The sequence below is a fragment of the Natator depressus genome, chromosome 20, assembly GCF_965152275.1.
Source record: "Natator depressus isolate rNatDep1 chromosome 20, rNatDep2.hap1, whole genome shotgun sequence".
NCBI lineage: Eukaryota > Metazoa > Chordata > Testudines > Cheloniidae > Natator > Natator depressus.
Window position 1 is genome coordinate 24,601,443 of NC_134253.1, and position 18,713 is coordinate 24,620,155.

The 18,713-nt window shown below is 62.2% G+C and overlaps 1 protein-coding gene across 1 annotated transcript; it reads right to left on the reverse strand.

Moving 5' to 3' along the window:
- Positions 1 to 5,192: 5,192 nt before the first annotated feature.
- Positions 5,193 to 12,448, reverse strand: BEST2 (bestrophin 2). The gene is made up of 9 exons (XM_074935632.1): positions 12,099 to 12,448; positions 11,729 to 11,823; positions 10,823 to 11,056; positions 9,723 to 9,877; positions 9,051 to 9,128; positions 8,561 to 8,713; positions 8,224 to 8,304; positions 7,821 to 7,975; positions 5,193 to 5,772 (listed from the first exon to the last, which is right to left on the reverse strand). Exons 1-9 carry the CDS (start codon positions 12,305 to 12,307, stop codon positions 5,193 to 5,195), a joined length of 1,740 nt encoding a protein of 579 aa, XP_074791733.1. The 5' UTR covers positions 12,308 to 12,448.
- Positions 12,449 to 18,713: the final 6,265 nt, after the last annotated feature.

Below are 18,713 nucleotides of genomic sequence, written 5' to 3' on the forward strand. Positions count from 1 at the left end.
TTTTCTTTTCATTTTAGAATATGATTTTAGTCAAACGCTGCTGGGGGTTTAAAGACACAAACTGTATATTTTGTAAAACTGACGGGGGTAGCGATGAGGGGTTCTGTGGGTCTGGGCCCCGTGTCTTTTATTTTTCTACTCTAGGGCAGCCTGCAATGGCGCACGGGGGCATCTTGGCTCCTGTGCAGAATCTTTACACTACCAATAAAGATGCTAGAATCGTTCCTGCTCATCTGTCTCTTGAGACCCAGTAATCTGGCTGCTCTGTCCCCTAGTGTCTGGGAGCAGGTCTCTATGGATTATTAAGTGAATTACGGTAGCCGTATGGATTTTTCTGGATGCTATAACTAGGTGTATTACGGTAGCACTTAAGGTCTGGGAACAGGTGTCCATGGATTATTAGGTGTACTACGGTAGACCCCACGACCCCATAGTGCTAGGTACTACCGTAATCTACCTAATAATAATAACTAGTGTCTGGCGCGTAGGAGCCCCAGTCATGGAGCAGGGCCCACGGTGGGTGGCACTGTGCAGGAGCAGCTGCAGCATGTTTCCCTGCCTGGTTGGGGGGCTGCGCTGAGGACCCCCCCCCCCCCAAAAAAAAAAAAAAAAAAAAACTCATCTCACACGGGCTCCTGCCAAGGACTGGGGCTGGCTCTTGGCTGCTGGCTTGGACCTGGGCATCAAACTGAACTCCTTTCCCTGCCCACAGCCCAGCTGGTCACGGGCAGTGGTGCTGCAGGTGGGTGGGGCTCAGCAGAGGGTAATCGCCCCCCGGACAGTGCTACCCCCAGTGTGGCACTGGGAGGGAGGGTGTGCTGTGCCCAGGGAGCACTTAACTCCCTGCAATCTGCAACACCGGGGGACATCTCACCTCTCCCTCCCTCTGGCCTCTGGAGGCGTTAACCCTCCCTGGGGAGCCCTGCCCTCTGCCTCAGGCAGTGCCCGCTGGAGCTCTGGCTGGGGCCCGTCTCGCCCATCCCATCCCAGCAACTGCCCTGTGCCAGGAGAATCTCCAGCGGCCCTGGCAGATCAGCACAGTCCTGCGACCGAGCGCCGGCTCTTCTCCAGCGCTGTTCAGCTGCAGAGCTCCCTGGTCCCCAGACAATGGCGCTAGTGTTAGTCCCACTTAGCAGATGGGGAAACTGAGGTGCCCAGCAGGCCCAGGGCAGAGCTGGGAATAGATCCTCCCTGCGGCTTCTAGATTCCAGCCTGCAGAAGAGAATAGCAGCCCCGCTCCCTCCCATGGGGGTGGTTGGTACGCCTGGGACTTAACGAGTGCAGCTCCAGGCTGGAGGGATCCCCCTGTTCCCTCTAGCACCCTCCTGCAGGAGGGTGCTCCCAGGGCCAAGCGGAGACAAACTTCCCCACTCAGGGGAAGCTGGCACATAGCGCCAAGGGCTGCTGGTGGAGAACAGCAGGACTAGAGGCAGGAGCTGCCGTGCTCTGAGCAGAGCCCCAGGCACATGACCAGCTGCCCAATTTTCTCCTGCTCTGGGTGCTGCTGGAGGCAGAGGGTGTTGCCTGGAGCAGGGCCTGTGTGTTCCTCCACTTCTCCCCCACGCCCCTGGCTGCACATCTCTCACCATCGCAGGGACTCCCCCATGCCCGACGTTCTCTGCCCCTATTTACTCCTTCCAGCTCATATCATAGATCCCCCATTCTTCCCCTGGGCTGGGGCTGCTCGGGGATTGTCCCACAGGCCCTACTCCTCTTTCTGGCTGGGAGCTAAATCTGGGTGTGAATTTCCCAATTTCTCAGCCCCAGGGGCAAAGAGGAGGGGGGGTCTGGACCCTACAGCCAGCTGTGGAAACTCTATTTGCAGGAGTGGTCCTAAGTTGCTGGCTGGGGCTTCCTGTGTCCCCTATAAGAAAAGGAGGACTTGTGGCACCTTAGAGACTAACCAATTTATTTGAGCATAAGCTTTTGTGAGCTACAGCTCACTTCAGCGGATGCATACTGTGGAAAGTGTAGAAGATCTTTTTATACACACAAAGCATGAAAAAATACCTCCTCCCACCCCACTCTCTTGCTGGTAATAGCTTATCTAAAGTGATCACTCTCCTTACAATGTGTATGATAATCAAGTTGGGCCATTTCCAGCACAAATCCAGGTTTTCTCCCCCCCCCCCCCCACACACACTCTCTCCTGTTGGTAATAGCTTTGGAAATGGCCCAACTTGATTATCATACACATTGTAAGGAGAGTGATCACTTTAGATAAGCTATTACCAGCAGGAGAGTGGGGTGGGGGGAGGTATTTTTTCATGCTTTGTGTGTATAAAAAGATCTTCTACACTTTCCACAGTATGCATCTGCTGAAGTGAGCTGTAGCTCACGAAAGCTTATGCTCAAATAAATTGGTTAGTCTCTAAGGTGCCACAAGTCCTCCTTTTCTTTTTGTGAATACAGACTAACACGGCTGTTACTCTGAAACATGTCCCCTATATTCCTCCTCCTCCACTAGGTTTCCCCACCCTTGAGGCATCTGGCTCTCTCTGCCTTGATCGGGCCCTGAAAGTTTGCAAGGTAGCAGCTGGGGCGTTTAAAAGTTGTGGCAGGATTGACCCACAGCCCCAGGCCCTCCCAGGCTTTCTCTGTACAACCGTGGTGAGCCCTGCAGGGGGGGCAGGTTTAAAACCATCCATCCATGCAGGAGAGCAGGGGCTGCTCTTGCAGGCACAGCCGGGCAGGACCCCTGGGCTGGGGCTGCTTCCCTTGGCCTTTGCTAAACAGCAGCTGCTCTGGCTTAATTCAAACTGGGTTTTGAGCCAATTTCAACTGGAGCCAAACAATTGGGGGTGTGGGGGGTTGGTTCAGTTGAAAACCTGGCTGTGAGTTAAGGGGCCTGCAGTTTTTTGCCCCGGTTTGGCTGAAGGTGGATTGAGGCTGGAGTTAAAGGACATGGTGATAAACCCAGGACTCTATTCCCTGCTGGGCCGGTGAGGCCCCGGGGGCCCTCGAGCCAGCTCTGTACTCATCTCAGTCCAGCCCCCCAATGCCCCTGGACTCAGGGGATGTGGACAGCTCCCTGCTTCGAAAGCAGGCCCTGAGCGGCTGTGCCTCGCTTTCCCCCTCCCTCAAAGGAGATGACACCCCCACCTTTCCGCTCTTAATCACAGCAACTGGGCTCACAGAAATGCCCAGGGCCAGCCACCCAGCTGCCTTAGGGAGAGCATACTGGGCTGTAGATCAAACCAGGCTGGGGCAGGTGCCCTCAATGCTGGCCCGGCTCTTGCTCTGCCTGGCTTTCCAGCCCTGGGGGGCGGGAGGGTGAAGCAGCTACACCCCCTCGAGGTGTTTTTGGGTTGAGACCAGAAGGGCGAATTGGGACCATCTCCAGCCACCAGCTGACAAACTCCACCCCCCAGAACAAGCACAAATTCTGGCTGAGCGGGCCCACGGCTGCGTAGGCCAGGGGTCAGTCTGGGCTTAAAAACTGCCCCCAATGGGCAATCCATCAGCCCTGGTTCTGCCCCCTCTCTTAGGGGCTTGGCCAGCCCAGCTGCCTGTGTCCAGCCGCTGGCCCTCAGGCTGCGAGCTCGGGGCCAGCAGGAATCTCCTACCTGTGAGCAGAGCCATCACCGCAGCTCGCTCTCAGCTCGCTCAGGGCCGGTCTGGGTGCTACCAGCCAGGAGCAGCCAGCGAAGGGGTTTTTCCGTCCACGCCCTGCAGCGGCTCTTAGGAGCGTGACGTTAGCCTGCCCCCCGCGAGCTGTCGACCCAGGGCGGTGAGGGCAGCGTGGACTACTGCCAGCTGTGAGTGGTTTTCAAGCCCTGAGCACGGCCGGTGGAGACCGGCGCTCCTGGGGCCCAGGGAGAACGGTTTCAAGCACCACCTGGGAGAGTTGCTGCTTATTATATGCAGATGCAGCCACCTCTGGGGTGGGACACAGCTGCTTCTTATATGCAGCTCCCTCACCCAGCACTGAGATGCAACTCAGAGCAGAAGATGCAGCTGTTCAAACTAGGCTCAGGCTCTGAACCTGCCAGCCCACCCCCATCCAGGGCCCCCCCCCCCAGGTTCTACTCTTGCCCCCAGGGGCCAAATACCAGCTCCCCACTGCCACCCCCATGGCACAAACATGAGAAAACAGGGGCGTGCGCAGGAGCAGTGCTGTAGTTAATGATGAGGACCTTTCCCTCATCTACCCCCAGGGGCAGGTCCCACCCCGGGGCGTTCCTGGTCCAGCCACAGGCTGACATCACTTCTCCAGCAGGGTCCTAGCCCAGGCTCCGTACCCCACTGGGGGAATGTGAGCCAGAGGCACTGGGCTGGTAAGAGGGGCCACCGGCCCTGGTGCAGCCCTGGGAGGATACTGAGGCAGTGGCACCTGGGTCAAGAGGCCCTGGCCTGTGTTTCCTGCACTGCTACCCCGCCCCCTTCACCAGCCCACTATATTTTAAACGTGAGCTAAGTTTCTGGAGGTGGGACTGGCCAGCAGAGCGCACCAGCCCTGCACGAGAGAGCTGAATGATAGTAGTTCCCTGCGGCAGAGGGGGAAACTGAGGCACGCAGCTGCTCCTGCCATACTGCAGCCAGCCTTCCCAGCAATGCCCCCACCACCCTCCCCTGCACAAGACCCCACTGAAGAGCAGCTTAATAAAATTATATTTAAAAAGGCAGGAGCCAGACTGTGAAAGAAAAGGGATTGAGCCATTTCCCCCAGCCACAGAGGGGTGAGGCTCCCCCCCATCTCAGCCACCTCCCCCCCCCCCCGCCCCCCCAATGTCCAGTCCCGGCTGGCGAGTGAGGGTAGAGGCCGGGGCAGCCCAGTACTAATGAAACGATGCTTCCGAGATTGAAGTTTGCAGCAGGGCCCCCCCTGTTGTGTCGGGGATGAGAGTTGAGGGGACCGGAGCTGGGTCCAGCACGGGTCAGCCAGCAGGGGGTGCTGCACCACCAGGGCCTTGCCCGTAGCTGGGGAGACAGGAAGCAGACGGGTCTGGGTTGCTGGGGATGGGGGGGGGGAGCACTGATGGGCCCCCAATTAGCGCCCCCCCCATTTGAACCGTTCATCTGGCGGCCCCAGATCTGTCTGGGCTCAGCTACCTTTGGCCCAGAACCAGGCCTCTCTGCCATCTCATCTAGGTGTCGGGGCCGCGCTCCCTGGCTATGGGGGGCCACCCGGCTCTGGGGTTTGGCCCCTCCTTCCCCTGGCCACAGGGCGTCTCTGCGCGGCTCGTCCCGGCTCACGCCGTGGTCTCCTCCTCGATGGGGTTCTGCAGCCAGGGGCGGTAGCCGGCGCTGGGGGGGCTGCTCCGGGCAGGGGGCTCCTTGGCGGCTCCAGGCTGCAAGAGGAAGGACGTGTCCACGAGGGGCCCCATATCCTGCGGCGAAGGGAAGCCGCCGGCCACAGGGGCGGCGCTGTCGGGGTGAAGCAAGGAGACCTGGGACCGCTGGGCAAGGCCCAACTCCTCGGGCAAGGCCTCCTCGTGGCTGCCTGTGGCCCAGTGCCCGGCTTCCTCGCCCCCCTCCCAGCCCCGCTGCTCCGGGGCGCAGGGCCCCTCGCCGAGGGGCGGGCGGCGGGCGGGGGGCCCACAGCTGCAGTCCGTGCTCTGCGTGTCCTGGCACAGACAGCTGTAGGAGGTGGAGGCCTCCGAGACGCAGCTGTTCTTGCGGCGCAGCAGCGAGAGGCGCCGGCCGAAGCCTCCCGGGGCGGGCCCCGCGGACAGCAGCCGGTTCAGGAGGTGCAGGGGGACGTGGCGGCTCGGCTCCAGCCCCTCCTCAATCTCCTCCAGCGGCTGGAACTGCATGTCCTCCTTGGGCAGCCTGCAAGGGAGAGACCAGGGATTGGAATGCAGCCACCTCTGGGGTGGGGCAAAGCTGCTCATTATACATACGCTGAGCTGCAGCCAGCTCTGGGGTGGGGCACGGCCCCTCACTGTACAGGGGTCCCTCACCCAGCGCTGAGCTGCAGCCAGCTCTGGGGTGGGGCACGGCCCCTCACTGTACAGGGGTCCCTCACCCGGCGCTGAGCTGCAGCCAGCTCTGGGGTGGGGCACGGCCCCTCACTATACAGGGGTCCCTCACCCGGCGCTGAGCTGCAGCCAGCTCTGGGGTGGGGCACGGCCCCTCACTGTACAGGGGTCCCTCACCCAGCGCTGAGCTGCAGCCAGCTCTGGGGTGGGGCAAAGCTGCTCATTATACATACGCTGAGCTGCAGCCAGCTCTGGGGTGGGGCACGGCCCCTCACTATACAGGGGTCCCTCACCCGGCGCTGAGCTGCAGCCAGCTCTGGGGTGGGGCACGGCCCCTCACTATACAGGGGTCCCTCACCCGGCGCTGAGCTGCAGCCAGCTCTGGGGTGGGGCACGGCCCCTCACTATACAGGAGTCCCTCACCCGGTGCTGAGCTGCAGCCAGCTCTGGAATGGGGCACGGCCCCTCACTATACAGGGGTCCCTCACCCGGCGCTGAGCTGCAGCCAGCTCTGGGGTGGGGCACGGCCCCTCACTATACAGGGGTCCCTCACCCGGCGCTGAGCTGCAGCCAGCTCTGGGGTGGGGCACGGCCCCTCACTATACAGGGGTCCCTCACCCGGCGCTGAGCTGCAGCCAGCTCTGGGGTGGGGCACGGCCCCTCACTATACAGGAGTCCCTCACCCGGTGCTGAGCTGCAGCCAGCTCTGGAATGGGGCACGGCCCCTCACTATACAGGGGTCCCTCACCCGGCGCTGAGCTGCAGCCAGCTCTGGGGTGGGGCACGGCCCCTCACTATACAGGGGTCCCTCACCCGGCGCTGAGCTGCAGCCAGCTCTGGGGTGGGGCACGGCCCCTCACTATACAGGAGTCCCTCACCCGGCGCTGAGCTGCAGCCAGCTCTGGGGTGGGGCACGGCCCCTCACTATACAGGGGTCCCTCACCCGGCGCTGAGCTGCAGCCAGCTCTGGGGTGGGGCACGGCCCCTCACTATACAGGAGTCCCTCACCCGGCGCTGAGCTGCAGCCAGCTCTGGAATGGGGCACGGCCCCTCACTATACAGGGGTCCCTCACCCGGCGCTGAGCTGCAGCCAGCTCTGGGGTGGGGCACGGCCCCTCACTATACAGGGGTCCCTCACCCGGCGCTGAGCTGCAGCCAGCTCTGGGGTGGGGCACGGCCCCTCACTATACAGGAGTCCCTCACCCGGTGCTGAGCTGCAGCCAGCTCTGGAATGGGGCACGGCCCCTCACTATACAGGGGTCCCTCACCCGGCGCTGAGCTGCAGCCAGCTCTGGGGTGGGGCACGGCCCCTCACTATACAGGGGTCCCTCACCCGGCGCTGAGCTGCAGCCAGCTCTGGGGTGGGGCACGGCCCCTCACTATACAGGGGTCCCTCACCCGGCGCTGAGCTGCAGCCAGCTCTGGGGTGGGGCACGGCCCCTCACTATACAGGGGTCCCTCACCCGGCGCTGAGCTGCAGCCAGCTCTGGGGTGGGGCACGGCCCCTCACTATACAGGGGTCCCTCACCCGGCGCTGAGCTGCAGCCAGCTCTGGAATGGGGCACGGCCCCTCACTATACAGGGGTCCCTCACCCGGCGCTGAGCTGCAGCCAGCTCTGGGGTGGGGCACGGCCCCTCACTATACAGGGGTCCCTCACCCGGCGCTGAGCTGCAGCCAGCTCTGGGGTGGGGCACGGCCCCTCACTATACAGGATTCCCTCACCCAGTACTGAGCTGCAGCCACCTCTGGGGTGGGAGGCTCCGAACTAAGCAGGTTCCAGGAAGGGGCGGCATCGTTACCATCCCATCCCCCTTAGGTCAGACCTCAGCAGAGATGCCCAAGTGCCCCTGGGATCCTGGTGATCCAGGGGCCTACCAAGGGAGCCCCCCCAGGCTTACGTCATGTCGAAGGTGGAGCCCTGGAAGGACGGCTGGTGCAGCAGAAAGACAGTGGCCGCCGTGTAGGGGGCACGGGGGTTGGAGGCATCCCAGTAACGGTCCTTCTCCAGCAGGGGCAGGTCGTCGTACATCTCGTCTACCGCCATCATGGAGACCTGGGGGGCAGGAGAGGGGTCAGGACCCCTGGGTTCTAGCCCCCACTCTGGGAGGGGAGTGGGGGCCAGTGGTTAGAGCGGGGGCAGGGCTGGGAGCCAGGACTCCTGGGTTCTATCCCTGGCTCTGCCCCAGACGGACTGGGTGAGCTGGAGCCAGACACTAAGTTGGGCGGAGGGTCCCTGCTGGGTGTCTGTCAGGACCACACAGTCTATGGGGCTGGCAGCGGGGTGGGGGTGGGGGGAGGTACCTGGAAATTGCGGTCAATCAGCAGGTTGGTTTCGAAGTCGTCGTCGTCCTCCCCAAAGGGATTGATCAGCTGCTCAGCCACCTGTGGGGAGCAGGGCTCAACTGGAGTGGGGGGGCAGACCCTCCCCCAGCTCCCTGCCCCCCCAAAACCCCTGCCAGTCCTGCCCCCCCAACACCCCTACCAGTCCCGCCCCTCCCCCCAGCTTCCTGCCCCCCCAACCCCTTCTGGGAGTCTTCCCACCCCCATACCCTGCCTGACCCCCTTTGCCAGCTCCAAACCTGCACCCCTGTCTTGCCCCCGCCCCCCAGGAGCCAGAGAACAGCCCCCCGCCCCGCACCTTGAGCCAGCCCACGTAGAAGAAGAACTGCAGCAGGGTGAAGACCGGCACACACAGGTCCAGGTCGTGGCCCTCATAGCCCTGGGCTGGGTCCAGGAACTGACGCCCGATCAGACAGGCCACGAAGAAGCTGTACACGGCAATGGTCACCACCTGGGGGCGGGGGCAGAGAGTCAGGGCAGCGCCGGGCCTGGAACCCTGGCGTCCGGGCTCCCCAGCCCTGCCCCTCCCCTCCCCTCCCCTCCCCATCCCAGGGCCGGGCCTGGAACCCCGGCGTCCAGGCTCTCCAGCCCTGCCCCTCCACTCCTCATCCCATCCCAGGGCCGGGCCTGGAACCCCGGCATCCGGGCTGCCCCTCCCCTCCCCATCACCTCCCCTCTCCATCCCAGCGTCCGGGCTCCCCAGCCCTGCCCCTCCCCATCCCAGCACTGGGCCTGGAACCCTGGTGTCCGGGCTCCCCCAGCCTCCACTCCATGGGGTCGGAGCTCACCTGTGTGTAGACCAGGGGGACGCTGATCCAGTCGTAGTGGAATAACATGCTGCAGTTTGCACGGAAGTGATTCAGCTCCTGTGGGGGGAAAGGGGGGGCAGATCTCTGCTGGGGGGGCAGCTCGACAGCCCCCCAGGGACAGACTCGGGGCATCCCCACGAAATGCCCCCTCCCCAGCAGAGCCCCCACCACCACTAAGGTGTCTCCCCACACTGGGGTCCCCTCTAGACCTGGGAAGGGCTCAGTCTCCCCCATCAGCCCCCAGTTAGTGCTGACAGAACGCAGCCAGCCGGGGGCTGAGCAGAGACCCAGCAAACTCATTACCTGGCAGATGAGGCCCTGGATTTGCCAGTCACCACCAGGGCCTGGATTCAAACCAGGTAGGACAAGTGGTAGAACCCAGGCATCCGGGCCTCCCACGCCCCCACCCAGAACCGGGCCCAGAACCCAGGTGGCCAGGGCTGACCCACCCCCCTCCCCACCCACAGCCAGGCACAGAACCCCTGGTGCCAGGGTTCCCACCCCATCCAGAGCCGGGCACAGAACCCAGGCATCCGGGGCTCCCACACCCCGAGCCGGGCACAGAACCCAGGCATCCGGGGCTCCCACACCCCGAGCCGGGCACAGAACCCAGAGGTCCCCAGTCAGGTCCCCACCTCCGTTTCCACCCACCTCCATCAGCATCTTGAGGGCGCAGTTGTCCCGGACGCGCCCCTCCTTGCGAGCCTGGGCCGCCAGGTTGGTGAACCAGATGCAGGGGATCCAGTACTTGTTGTAGGACGAGCTCAGGTTCTCGTATTTCTTGCGCTCCTCCCGGGTCATGAAGCCTGCGGGCGAGAGGAAGGGGTCACCCAGCCGCCCCCACAACCCAGGCCGGGGACCAAACCTGCGGCCTCTGCGCCCCGCAGCCCCTCCGGCCCCAGCTACGGGGACTCACACGTCTCTGCGAGGTCTGGCCACCAGGGGGAGCAGGAGAGGCACATGGGGTTCCCGGGACCCTTGGGGCACAAACTGCCCCAGCCTCAATGCGCGGGGGGGGGGATTGTTACCACTTGCCCCTCCCCCGATTAGACGCCCCTTTCGTCAGCCTCCCTGGACAGTCCCCCCACCCTTTAAACAGATGCTACAATGGGACCCCTCGCCTGGCACTGAGATGCAGCTGCTTCTGGGGTGGGGCAGGAGGGCTGTTTATCCAGGGACCCCTGGCCCGGCGCCGAGATGCAGCCACCTCTGGGGTGGAGCAGGGACTGTTTATCCAGGGACCCTTGGCCCAGCGCCGAGATGCAGCTGCTTTTGGCACGGAGGCTGCTTCACAGCTGCACGGTCGCGCCAAGGTTTTGATCAGGCCGTGAAGTGAGATCTGGATACAGCTGAAGCAGCGGGAGGGAGTTAGGGAGGTGGTAAGGAATTCCCGGTGCTGGACGCCGGCCAGGACGCCGGGGTTCAACCCGCCCCCGCAGCTCAAATGCGAAGTGACAGTGGCGTTTTACTGGCCGCGAGGGGCCCTGGATTTTGTCTCCCAGCTGATCGGGACAGGAGAGCGCCCCCTGCTGAGCCCCCGCCCCGCTCTCTGCCCCACAGCGCCCGCTAGCGCCCCCTGGGGCCAGCCCTGCCTGCCAGGGGAGAGCGCCCCCTGCTGAGCCCCCGCCCCGCTCTCTGCCCCACAGCGCCCCCTAGCGCCCCCTGGGGCCAGCCCTGCCTGCCAGGGGACAGCGCCCCCTGCTGAGCCCCCGCCCTGCTCCCTGCAGCTCCGCGCCCCCCCCGGCACCGACCTGCCTCCACCACGTGGTCGATGGTGGGGAACCGCTTGAAGACGGCCGTGCTGACAGAGCGCAGAATGAGCACGGCCGAGAGGCTGCTGTAGCGCATCAGGGTGCGGCGGTAAAGCCGGCCTCGCTCGTCCCCGCCATGCACGGTGCCGGAGATGGCGCACATCAGGCGGTCGGGCATGGGCATGCAGGTGTACTGGCTCCACCACCGGTTCACCACCAGCGTGACGTAGAAGCCTGCACGCAAAGGGACAAACCCTGGAGTCAGGGGCCGAGCCGGCCACAGAACCCCGGCGTCCTGGCCCCCAGCCCTGCCCGGGGGGGCGCGTGGGTGAAACAGAGTTGGGGCCGAGCCGGCCACAGAACCCCGGCGTCCTGGCCCCCAGCCCTGCCCAGGGGGGGCGCGTGGGTGAAACAGAGTTGGGGCCGAGCCGGCCACAGAACCCCGGCATCCTGGCCCCCAGCCCTGCCCGGGGTTGCCGGGGGGGGAACGACAGAAAACAAGCCGCAAACCCAGACAGGTCAGCGGGGTCCAATGGGGCTGGGAGAGGCTCCATTAGTGCCCCTTCCCCAGCTGGCCAGCAGGAGTCGCTCGCTCTCATCCCCATTCAACTGGAGGGTCCCAGCCCTGGCTTGAGGGGCCTAGCGGGATTCGAACCCACGGCTGGTCCCTCCCTGGTGGGAGAGCTGAGCCCCCACCCACAGCCCAAGCCCCCCATCCCCCCTCATGGTGCTACAAACAGCCCAGAGGGGCATTCTGCCCCCCTCCCAGCACTTTTTCACAGGGGGGATCCAGTAGGGACATATACCCTACAGTGCCTGCCCTGGGAGAGGGCAAAGGGCCTGGGGGAGGAGGGCACCTGTCTCACGCGAGGGCTGGGCGGGGAACGTGGGGGTCCCAGCTCGTACCCAGCACGAAGGAGACGGGGATTAGGTTGGCATAGTTGTCGCAGTAAATCACCAGTTTCTCGAAGTAGCGTTTCTGATCCTCGGCCAGGACAAAGCTGCGGCAGGAGGGAGAGAAATGCAAGAAGGTCGGTGCCCTCGCCCGTGGGGTTCCACACAGACCGCGCACGGGGATGGGGCGGCCACACAGACGTGCGAAGTGATGCACGCCCCGCCCCCCCCATGAGAGCGCAGGCACGCAAACGTGCGAGGGTCCAGGGGCCTGCTCTCCACCCACATGTGCAAAGAGCCACAAGCGTGTGTGCAAGGGGCACGCCCCCACCGCTGTGCCCAGGCCCAGGGGCACACGCGCGTGCAAAGGGCCCCCCCTCACCGGTAGGTCAGGCTGAGCCCCAGGTAGGTGGCGAAGAAGGCCAGGAACTCCTTGTACAGCAGCTTGTAAATGCTCCCGCGCCAGAGCAGGAGCAGTTTGTAGAAGCCCCCGAAACGGGCGTTGGCCACGCGGGCCGTGTAGGTGACGGTCATGGCGGGGTGGTGAGGGGGACACGGGCCCTGCAGAGACACACGGACAGCGATGGCCATGGGGCCAGAGAAATCAGAGACGGGAAAGGGCGGAAGGGACTTCAGGAGGTCAGGTGGGCCGCCCTGTGCCCTGGGGGTGACCCTCGTCCTCGCTTTGGGAGGGGAAGCCTGGTGCCACCCACCTGCACGCCAGGTGTGGCCCCGCTAGAGCCTTGGTTGTGTCACCTCCCCCGTACACCCTGTCTGTTGGCATGGTCTGTACAGCGCCTGGCACAGTGCGGTCCTGGCCAGGACTGGGGCTCCCGTAATCCAAATAAGGAGGGAACAGGGGAGCCCAGAGAACCCCTGGCATGAGGGGGGGGGGCAGAATGTGGACCCCAGTAAGGGTGGAAGTGGATAATGGAGGAGCACACAGCCCCTGGCTTGGGGGAAGGGTCACAGAGCACCAGGCATGGGGGGCAGGGAGTCCCTGACACAGAGGGGGATGGGAGGGGCGCTACCCAGGCAGCTTGCAGGGTGGCGGGGGGATGTGGAGTCTCTGGGACTTCACGTAACCCACTAGTAACTCACTGTATGTTAACCAGTCCTCAGCGAAAGAGACCCCCCCCCCGCCTGTAAACTCAGAGTCACTATTCCCACCTTGTAAATTTCCCCCTCACCCCCAGATGTTTGCCCGAAATTGGGGAGAAAAGAAAAGAAAAAAGAAACTCAGCCCATGGCAAGTCTGTCCATTCCCACCAGGATCTCAGACCCGGCCTCCTTTCTGGACTGCTCAGGAATCGGCTAATTCATTATTAATCTCCCCAGCCTGCTTTGCTTCCCCCCCCCCCCCCGCCCCCCAGCAAGGTTTGAAAGCCCTTTGCAGAAAGAAATTCCACTCACAAGACACCACCCCGCTCCTCCTCTTTGTCTTGCCTTTCGCAAGGAGCCCAGAACCTTCCTTTGCACCGGGGATGGAGATTTTAAGGCCAGGCCCTATGTTTAGCCCAGGTGGCCATGAAAAGGCCAACGTTATCGGAGGGTTTGGGTTAAGACAGGGCCGAGGGCGGCTGGCGTGTTCCCGAGCCAGAGAGTTACACGTAGGGAAACATAGAGGCAAGATTGAGCCAAGGGAATTTGACGGGCGATCAGCAACTTTTGCCTTCTTAACGCCCCTCTGTCAAAATGGGGTGTAAGCCCATCGGGGCGGGTCATTTCCCTAGGCTGGGAGACTCCAGCCACCTCTAAGATCGGGACCCCAATGGAAATCGAGGAAGTGGCTGAAATAGCTGGCAGAGAGCAAACGCAGCCGGCAAGTGGCATGCAAAGAGGCTGGGGAAAATACAAATGAGGCAGCAAGTCTGTGATCCTGTCCCCCATGTCATCACAGCCGCACCTGCCCGGCTCTTAAAAGGCACCTGCAATTATTGCCTTAGGGGAAAGGGGCCTTTTGTAAAAGCATTCCTTCTTTCCCAGCCGAGCTAAGTGACCCGGGGGTCTGCATACAGCAGGGAACCCACCCTGCAGCCCCCCAGCTCTGAGCTCTAGATCAGACTCCCAGAGCTGGGCAGGGAGGTCTAGCCCCTTAGAGTAGGAGGGGGACACATGGCAGCTGGGAGCCAGCACTCCTGGGTTCTGTTCACAGCTCCCAGCCGCCTACTCTAACCACCAGGTGACCCCACTCACCCTCCCATTGCTGGGAACAGAATCTAGGAATCCCGACTCCCATTCCCCCCAGCCCTAACCACTAGATCCCACTCACCCTCCCAGAGCTGGGAACAGAAAGCAGGAATCCCAACTCCCATCCCTAACCACTAGACCCCACTCACCCTCCCAGAGCTGGGAACAGAATCCAGGAATCCCAACTCCCATTCCCCCCAGCCCCTAACCACTAGACCCCATTCCCTCCCAGAGCTGGGATAGAACCCAGGAGTCCTGGCTCCCAGTTTAAACCATTTTCCACAAAGGGACGTTACAAAATGTATCCAGGTGAGGGAGGGGGTTTAAAGTGGTAAATTTTTAAAGCTTCAACTAACTAAACTTTCCAAGAATAATTCGATTGTCACTATTAACAGCATATTCCCAAGCTCGCCAACAGCCACCACTAAACCCGTCCGTTATCATCATATTCCCAGCTCAGCCAGTCTGATAACCACAAGAAACGAGCACATTTCAATAGTTAAAGAGAAATTATGAAAAATATTCCCGAAGTATTCTAACACCTAGCAGGGGTCTATCTGTGGGCGACAGGGGTCAGATTCATGATCTCACTGTCTTGCCAGGCCTGTCATCTCTCTGAGCCCCCGAATGATTTTCATACTCGTTATTGGGATTTTATTGCAGCCCATTTCAAACCAGCCCAACTGCTCCGAGACTCCTTGTTTTAACCACAATTCTTCTGATCTCGGGTCTTTTTGTCCTTCAAGCTTCAGCTCCCGGAGTCATGTGATGGGCAGACGCTCCCCGGAGTTTCTCGCCCTGCTAGCTACAGAAAAAGGCTTGAAAGTGTCCGGCTCCAGCAGCTGCGACAGCAGAGGGCCAATAAAAACAGCCCTCAGGTGACCATGTTCCTCGGCTCCTGTCTGGAGATTTTGTGACTGGTGGGGTGGGGGGCACTTACTGACATCAGTTACACCCCCCCCGGGATGTACAGCATGACTGGGGCTCTGAGGTGCTACCGTAATACACCCAATACTGTTCAGCCCCCAGCACAATGGGGTTCTGATCCTGGCCGCTACCGTAATGACACCTAATCCTTTGCAGGATTGGGACTTGACAGGCAGGGCTCAAGGCTCCAGTCTGGAAAGGAGCTCAGCCCAGGGCCAGGTCTGCAGAGCTCCCCGTGGGGAAAGAGGGGGTGTCTGTGGAGATCCCAATACAGGCTCACTCCCCCCACCCCAAAGTCCCCACTGTCTGCTCCGCACCTCACACCCCCACCCGCCATTCCCACCACATCAGGGGCCTCGGGTTTGGGGGAGCTTTGCACTGACCTTGTCTGGATCTTCCGGGTCTCTTTGCAATCAGACACTGGTGGAGGAGAAATTAAACTGAAGGCAGCAAATCTACCCCCACTCTCCTCCTGGGGCAGGGCAAAAGGAGACAGAGCCTGGGGAGGAGCTGGCTGCTAAGCAGGTGAAGACACCCAGGGACCTCCAGGAGCTGGCAGGGGGACACCAAGGAGCTATTGCAGCTGCTTAAAGAGACCCCACTCCCCTGGGCTGCTGTTTAAATACCTCAGTGCCCACCCCTCTGACCTTTGTCCTCTCAGAACCCCCCCCACGCATGGGGCCTGAGGCAACCGGCTCCCTCCCTCCTGTATTAGCTTCTTCCCTAGCTCTGTTTGACAAGTCAACACCTCCAGGGTTTGATTCCTCAGTAGGCAAACAGCCCAGACAATGGACTTGCTCCAGCCGGGAGTCTCCAAAGCACCCAGCACATTCTCCAGAGTTTTGCAACCCCCCTTCCCAGAAATGCAGGGCAGCCGGGACTCCTGGGTTCTCTCCCCAGCTGGGGGGGTGGGGGGAAAGTGGGGTCTGGTGGGTAGAATGGGGGGGTTGTGAGCCAGGGCTCCTGGGTTGTATACCTGGCCGGGGTGGGGGCAGGGAAGAGAGTCTAGTGGTTGGAGTAAGGGGGGAACTGGGAGCCAGGACTCCTGGGTTCTATACCTGGCTCTGGGAGGGGAGTGGGGTCTGGTGGTTGGAGCAGGGGGGTTGTGAGCCAGGACTCCTGGGTTCTCTCCCTGGCCAGGGGGTGGGAATGGAGTCTAGTGGTTGGAGCAAGGGTGGACTGGTAGCCAGGACTCCTGGGAGGGGGGTGCTGGGTCTTGCCCTCGGCCCCTGGCCAGGTGTGACCCAAGCGAGCAGGGCCCTGGGGCACTGCTAAGTGGGGTGATGATCGCAACCATAACGAGCAAGGCAGCTGCTGTGCCTGTGGGCAGGGGCTGGCGCAAACCCAGCACATACCTGGCTGAGCACCCAGCTGCCCCCTCCCCCCCCCATCAGCCCTGCCCTGCCCTCTGGAAACAATGCGGGCTGGGGGCTCCCTGCTGGTGGCCTAGGGCAGGGTGAGCTCAGCCCTGCCCCCGAGCAACACACATCAACCCCTCCCCACACATGGGCTGGCAGGGGTCACTGGGGCAGCACCTAGCCGGAGGTTGATGCAAGCCCCCCCTCAGTACCAGGCCTGAACCCCCCCCTTCCCCCATCATCTCCTCTCCCAGCTCCTCCCTGGCACATGGACCTGCCTGCAGTCCCCCCCACCCCCCTTCCTGTTTGTCTGCAAAGCCATGGGCTGGCAAGCGAGGAGGGGGCAGCTTGTGCCGGGTTGGGCAGTGGGGTGGGTAGCGCGGAGGGGAAGGGAGGCATCACTCCCAGCACAAGGGAGGGGGGCTGATACTGTTCTGGCAGCCCGGCACCCCTGCAAGTGATGGCTGTAGAACCCAGGAGTCCTGACTCCCTGCCCTAACCCCTCGACCCCACTCCCCTCCCAGAGCAGGCCCTACTGGGCAGAGTCAACACCCCAGCTCTGAAACCCACCCTCTCATGCACTAACAGGAAATAGCCATGAGCAGGGCACTGGCCCTTTAAGATCAGCACTGGTGCCCACCGCCTTGCTGGGCAGCTTGGAGACACATGGCTGAGCGGGTCGGCACTAATGAGCCCCCCCAGCCCCTCGCTGGGGCAGACGCAAGTTCCAGGCACGGGCGCAGAGAGACTTACATAACCCCCTCCTGGACACACACGGGGCCCCACGTGTTTCACGACCCCATCACTGACGCCTCACAGCCCTGCTGCAGGCGAGCGCGGGCAGAGACAGCAGCGGGAGAAGCTGCAGCCTGCCCTTCCGGCCCAGGCAAAACCAGAGTCTGCGAGGCCCAGCCACGGCCCCACCTAAGAAGGGAACCCAGGAGTCCTGGCTCCCACTGTGCTGTTCTGACTACCAGGCCCTGCTCCCCCCACCCCCCAGTGCTAGAACCCAGGAGTCCTGGCTCCCAGCCCCCCTGCTCTAACCCCTAGACACCACTCCCCCCTCAGCTAGTGAGAGAACCCTGGAGTCCTGCCTCCTACTGTTGGCTTTGATCCACAAGACCAGGGGTTCTCAACCTGTTGTCCTGGTGCACTCAGAGGCTTCCTATGTGAAAGGGGACAACCCCCCATTATAAATTAAAAACATGTTTTTACATATTTAACACCATTATAAATGCTGGAGGCAAAGCAGGGTTTGGGGTGGAGGTCAACAGCTTGTGACCCCCCATGTCATAAGCTCACGACCCCAACCCCCAGTTTGAGAACCCCTGCTCAAGACCCACCCTCCTCGTTAATGACCATTCTTTGAAGCCCCTTGAGATAAGGCTGGTGCAATCCCCCCTCCAGCTTCCCAGCAGAGCCTCAAGCGGCTGGGAAGGAGCCAGGCAAACAAGGCAGTCGCTTGGTCCCCTTCCCCCAGTGCCCAGGCAGAGCAGGGCAGCAGAGATGGGCCATGGGGTAGGCCCCCAGAACCCTGCCAAGCCCAGTTTAATACCAGCCTCCGGGCCCAATTCCATCAAGCAGAGGCAATTGACAGGGGGCTGGATTCAAACTGGGGTCACCCCAGTTTGCTCCATCTGCTGTCAGGGAAGGAACCAGGTCACCAAACCCATGGGGGGAGGGGGGTTTCTGGGGGCAGCCCCCACTCAAGATCTGGGGTCTCCAGTGCCGGGGGGGGGGGAAGGGAACAATGGCACCTTGGCTTGCTCCCCATTCCCAGCCATTGCAGGGGGATCCTGTCGGAGGGCCTGGCCTCCTGGCTGGCACTTGAAATCATTATCCACCGGGTGCCCTCCCTGGATGAACAACCTTACAGCTCTCTAGGGGGTCGAGAGGTTCCCCCACGGAGGACTGGGGCTCTCATCGTACAGAGAGCTTGGGGGTCACGAGTTTGAGGGCCTCATCCGCCAGCCTGCCTTGCCAGGAGATGCAGGCTTGAACAGGAAGCTGCATCCCCCTCCACGCTGGAGGAAGCCGCCCACAGGAGGCAAGGGGAGCCGAGCGAGAGATAGAGCAGCCTCTGGGCTGCTCTAACTGATGCTGGGGCCCAGAATACAGGGAACGCCAAGGGGACTTGAAGCCCCACCCCCTCAGCCCACATGCAAGGATGGAGTGACTGAGAATCCAGCCCTGCTCCCCCACCAGTGCCAGGAGTTACTGTTCTCCCACAGAAGGGAGAAAAGCCACTGGGCTCCATCCCCACCAGCCCCCTTGTCAATAGATCAATCGCACCCACAGAGGGATGACTGTCCTTCCCCAGCCCCTCTGCACTGCGTCGGCTGGTGCAGAGAGGGGAGCGACAGAACCCAGGCGTCCTGACGCCCCGTGTCCCTGCTCTAATCACTCGCTAGACCCCACGCCTCTCCAAGCTGGGAACCAGAACCAGGGAGTCCTCGCCCCACCCCCCAGCTCTAACCCCTACACGGTACTGCCTCCAAATCAAGGCTTGAGTCCCCACACAG

What these genes read in the sequence shown, in the direction of transcription:
- BEST2 (XM_074935632.1), bottom strand. Translation starts at nt 12,307, where the DNA reads ATGGCCATCGCTGTCCGTGTGTCTCTGCAGGGCCCGTGTCCCCCTCAC. An exon ending in CCCCGTCTCCTTCGTGCTGG is followed by an intron (nt 11,057 to 11,728) that starts GTACGAGCTGGG and finishes CTTTGCGTGCAG; the next exon opens with GCTTCTACGTCACGCTGGTG. An exon ending in CCCTCAAGATGCTGATGGAG is followed by an intron (nt 9,129 to 9,722) that starts GTGGGTGGAAAC and finishes TTCCCCCCACAG; the next exon opens with GAGCTGAATCACTTCCGTGC.